General features: G+C 60.7%; 1 protein-coding gene across 1 annotated transcript in view; it reads left to right on the plus strand.

Annotated features, from left to right (window-relative positions):
- The first annotated feature begins 3,209 nt into the window (after positions 1-3,209).
- The window catches only part of LOC103802736 (sodium channel subunit beta-2-like), a 3,407-nt gene continuing 2,675 nt past the window's right edge, over positions 3,210-3,941 (plus strand). Inside the window, exon 1 of the mRNA XM_009075258.1 lies at positions 3,210-3,279. Within this exon, the coding sequence (XP_009073506.1) occupies positions 3,210-3,279 (70 nt within the window). The remainder of the gene's footprint in view (positions 3,280-3,941) is intronic.

Genomic DNA, 3,941 nt, shown 5'->3' on the forward strand with positions numbered 1-3,941 from the left:
GCTCTGGGTTTAAAGGGCTGAGCACAGTATCTCCCTGCAGCCTTCCTGCTCTGCTCTCCCTGGCCAAGCGTCACCTTGGCTTGCCCCAGGTGGGGCTGGAGCTGCGGGAACGGGAGGGTTCATCTCCTCAGGTGTGTGGCTCCTGCTGCCATCTAGTGTCACTGCCCTGGCGGGTGCCCCCTGGGCTCCTAAACCTCCTGGGCTGTGCCCGCAGCTGGGGTGGCCTGGCCAAGGCATGTGCAAAGGGATGTCAGTGTACCAGGAGAGGGAGGGCAGGGATAGGAGGAGCAGGTAATGCTTCTTGCCGGAGATGACATTGCTGTTGTCTTTCCTCAAGGGCTGCAACCCACACAGCCCTGGAGAGGACTGGAAACACTGTCAGCAAGAACAAAGCAGAGGTGAGAGCTGAGACTGGGGGGATTGCTGAGGTTGGGTGTGTGGGCTCAGGGCTGGGGAGGCTGAGGGAAGGATCCCACACTGGCCAAGAATGAGGCACTGTTTCCTGGCCAGCCATGGCTCTTGTTGCTTGTCCTGTGACTGGGGCCAGGTAGATTTTGTGAGTCTGGGGACTGCTCAGTTCCAAACATCCTGATCTCCCCTCGCAGGAAGCACTTTACTGCTCAATCCCTGTCCCTGAGATACCCAAGGCTCAACAGGATGCAAAGAAGAAGAAGAGAGCTGAGGACACCTACATAACCATGGTGAGGAGTGAGCAGCTGCCCTGAGCTGCAGGAGGTGTGGGCAGGGTGTGCAGCCAGGGGACTGTTGTGACCCCTACATCACTGCTCCCTCACCAGGGTGACAGCATCCAGCTCCTGCCCCTCACTCCCCACACCAGACAGCAGCATCCCCTGCCCCCTCCAAACAGCCCCTGTGGTGAGGCTCACACCTTGTCCCTTGCTCCCTGCAGCACCCCTCTCACTGCCGGGAGAACGGCGTCTACGTGGAGCTGTCCAGGAGGGTGATCCCTGCAGAATGGATGGGAGAGGGGAGACAGGCTGATGGGCAGACTGAGGAACCCCACAACAGACCACAGGAGGCACTTCCCTGGGCTCCAGAGGGGCAGAAATAGCCATGCTGGGGGATGAAGCCCCTTAGCCTGCAGGTGTGTGACAGACACCTTTGCCCCTTTGGGCTGCTCAGCACTGTGCTGCTGCTGCCCTTCCTCTGAGAACTGGTGACACCTCATAGCGTGCTCCGTGCTAGGGCACTGCTGGGACACAGCCCACCCCAGCTGTCTGCACTGAGGGACCAGGGGAGACCTGTCCCTCTAGCTTTTGCCTCCTGATCTCTGGAGAGGGGCACAGTGGGCATAGCCTCCCTGCTCTAGCTTTGATCCTGGCCCCGAGATAAGGATCTCCAAGGGGGGAGATGCAGCAAGAGCCATCATGGTATTACTCTGACAATAATAAAACTCAGGGACCCTTCCCTTTTCCTGTCTTCATTTTACCTCCTGCTTTCAGCATGTGATGTCCATGTGTGCCAAAATCTGCCTGGCCCAGGGCTTAGGAGCCCCTGCACTCATGTGCAGCCTTGCACAGGGCACCTGAGCCAGCCTGCTGAGCCAAATGGGCCCTGCTGGGGTCCCTTTGCAGCAGGATGGGGATGGAGGGGAGCAGGACAGCCCCTGCAGGCAGAGGGTCCCCCCTGTGTGTGCTCACACGTGTCCCTCTGCGTGCACCCTGGCCTGGGGGAGCCCAGCAACCCCTCCAGGGCCCCTGGGGCAGCTCCTCGGCGTGTGCTGGCACTGGTGCCGCACTATATATAGATGTTTGACACCTCCAGGTGCGGAGGAGGCAGCGCTGGGACCCTCCACCTCCCACCACTCTGGAGACTGCAGCGCTGCTGCTGCCGGCACCGCTTGGTTCACGTAGACACCCTGCTCACTTTTCCTGCAGGAGGCAGGGAGTGCAGCAGGAACCAGCAGCCGGGGATGGGTTTGGGGTGTCAGGGGGTTACAAATGATTGCTGCTGCCTCTGGAGGGTTGTGGGAGCTGTTGTGGCAGAGCAGAGTGGGCTGTGCTTGCCCTGCGTGGGTGGGAGGCTGCTGTGTGTGCAGTGAGTGGGTTTGCTGAGTGGGTTTCCTGTGTGTGCCCTGACAATCTCTGATGTATTTTCTCTCCTGGCTGTCCTGCTTCCTCTCCTGAAGATGGTCAGGTAGTAGAGCCCCTTCTCTGCATCCTTCCTGCCTCCCTGTTGCCCCGTCCCTTCTTCCCCAGGGTTGTGGTGTACTGCAACAAGGATGTGCTCTGGCTCCAGGACATCCCTCGCCTTTCTCCCCACTGATGCTGTCTCAGCAAACCCCACCACTCTGTGTCCTGGGACACAGGGCCCTGAGCAGCTGTTGGCACAGCCTCTCTGGTCTCCATGGGGTCGTGTCATCTCCTTCCTGCACCCATCTCTGCAGCCTGAATCCAGGGCCCAAAGGTTTCCTTGACCAATAGTGTGAATGGGACCAAAGACTTTTTCTAGCTGTTACTGCTGGGCAGAGCCTCCCCATTCCCAGGGCTGGGTGAGGAGAGGTGTGGCCCTGGCATATCATGCTGCTGGGGAAGAGGAAGGAGACAACATAGCCTGGCAGCTCTGGGAAGTGAGGGAGATCTCCTCACATCAGCGTGGGCGCAGGATGGTGACCGTGAGCGCTTCTACCTGCTGCAGGCTACCTGGGGCACACTGACTGGGCTGCTCTGCAGGCTGCCCCCTTGGGACCCTCTGCTCTTCCCAAGCCAGGTCAGTCCCCTCTGCTCTCCCCCTAACTTCAGGAGGGCATTTCCAATATTCCTGGGCCCAACTGGGCTCTGCAGAACGGGACCTGCTGCTGCAGATGGGGCGAGCGGGGCAGGTCCCCAGCCTCCAGCAGAGCAGGGAGGACACACCTGCTCAGCCCTGCTGCATCCAGGGGTCTGCAGGGACCACTGTGTGCCACGAGCCAGGCAGAGACCCCGGAGCAGAGAGCAGGAGTGCCAGGAGCTGTCGCCTGCAGTTCAGGGGAGAAATTTTTCCGCCCTCCCACTCCGCCGGCTGCAATCCACCAACCACAGCATTTACTGCTTCCTTCGCCCCAGCTCTGCTCCAGCCATATTGGGCTGTGCAATTATAGCAGCTCTAATGTTCTATGTCCCCTGCAAATAACCTGGGCCTGGGCAAAACCCCCTCCACCACCTCCACCGCCCACGCCACCTCCTCTCCGCACACACCAACCCGTCAAAATGAGCCCGGACTCCTGGCTCCCGCAGCCCACCTTGCTCCTCACTGGCCTCACCTTGCTCCTCTCGCTGGGTAAGTGTCGCCTCGAGCCCTTGCATGGGGAGAGCATCCAGGAGGGGAGACACCCCCTTCCCTGCCCAGGAGCCCCCACCCCACTCCCCATGCCCTCCTGGTGCAGGGAGCCCGCGGGAATCGCTGTGCCGCAGGGATGGGGATGGAGGTGGTCCAGCATGCATCCTGCAGAGAGAGCCACCAGCCAGGGTGACCTGCTTTTGGGCAGGGTGGGGGGATGTTGCCACTGCATCTTCTCTTTAAAAAAGCCACTCATCCTGCTGGCTGGAGGGGCTGCTGAGCATGACGCTGTCAGTGTGCCAGGCAGAGTGGGCTGCGGTGGGCAGAGGGGCTGTGCCTCGCTGGGAAGGGGTGGCAGGTGGGCTAGGGTGGCTCGTGGCTGTGCTTCGGGTTGTGGCTGACTGCTGGGGTGGCAGGCACTGGGCTGGTGGTGCTGCAGGGGCTGGGGGGGCTGTGGTCTCTGCATCCTGCCCTGCCCCAGAGCCAGCAGCTTGTGTCAGCAGCTTTGGGTCGGTATTGATCGCGAACGGGAACACACCACTTCTTTGAAGTGCTGCTCGCACTGTCCTGGAGCTCCTGATGGGCTGCTTTTCCCCGAGGAGAGAGCCTGGGAAAGGAGGATAAAAAAAAAACCCTGGCAAGGTCTGCTTTAGAGGCTGGGG

The sequence above is a fragment of the Acanthisitta chloris genome, unplaced genomic scaffold (genome assembly GCF_000695815.1).
Source record: "Acanthisitta chloris isolate BGI_N310 unplaced genomic scaffold, ASM69581v1 scaffold8305, whole genome shotgun sequence".
Taxonomy (NCBI): Eukaryota; Metazoa; Chordata; class Aves; order Passeriformes; family Acanthisittidae; genus Acanthisitta; species Acanthisitta chloris.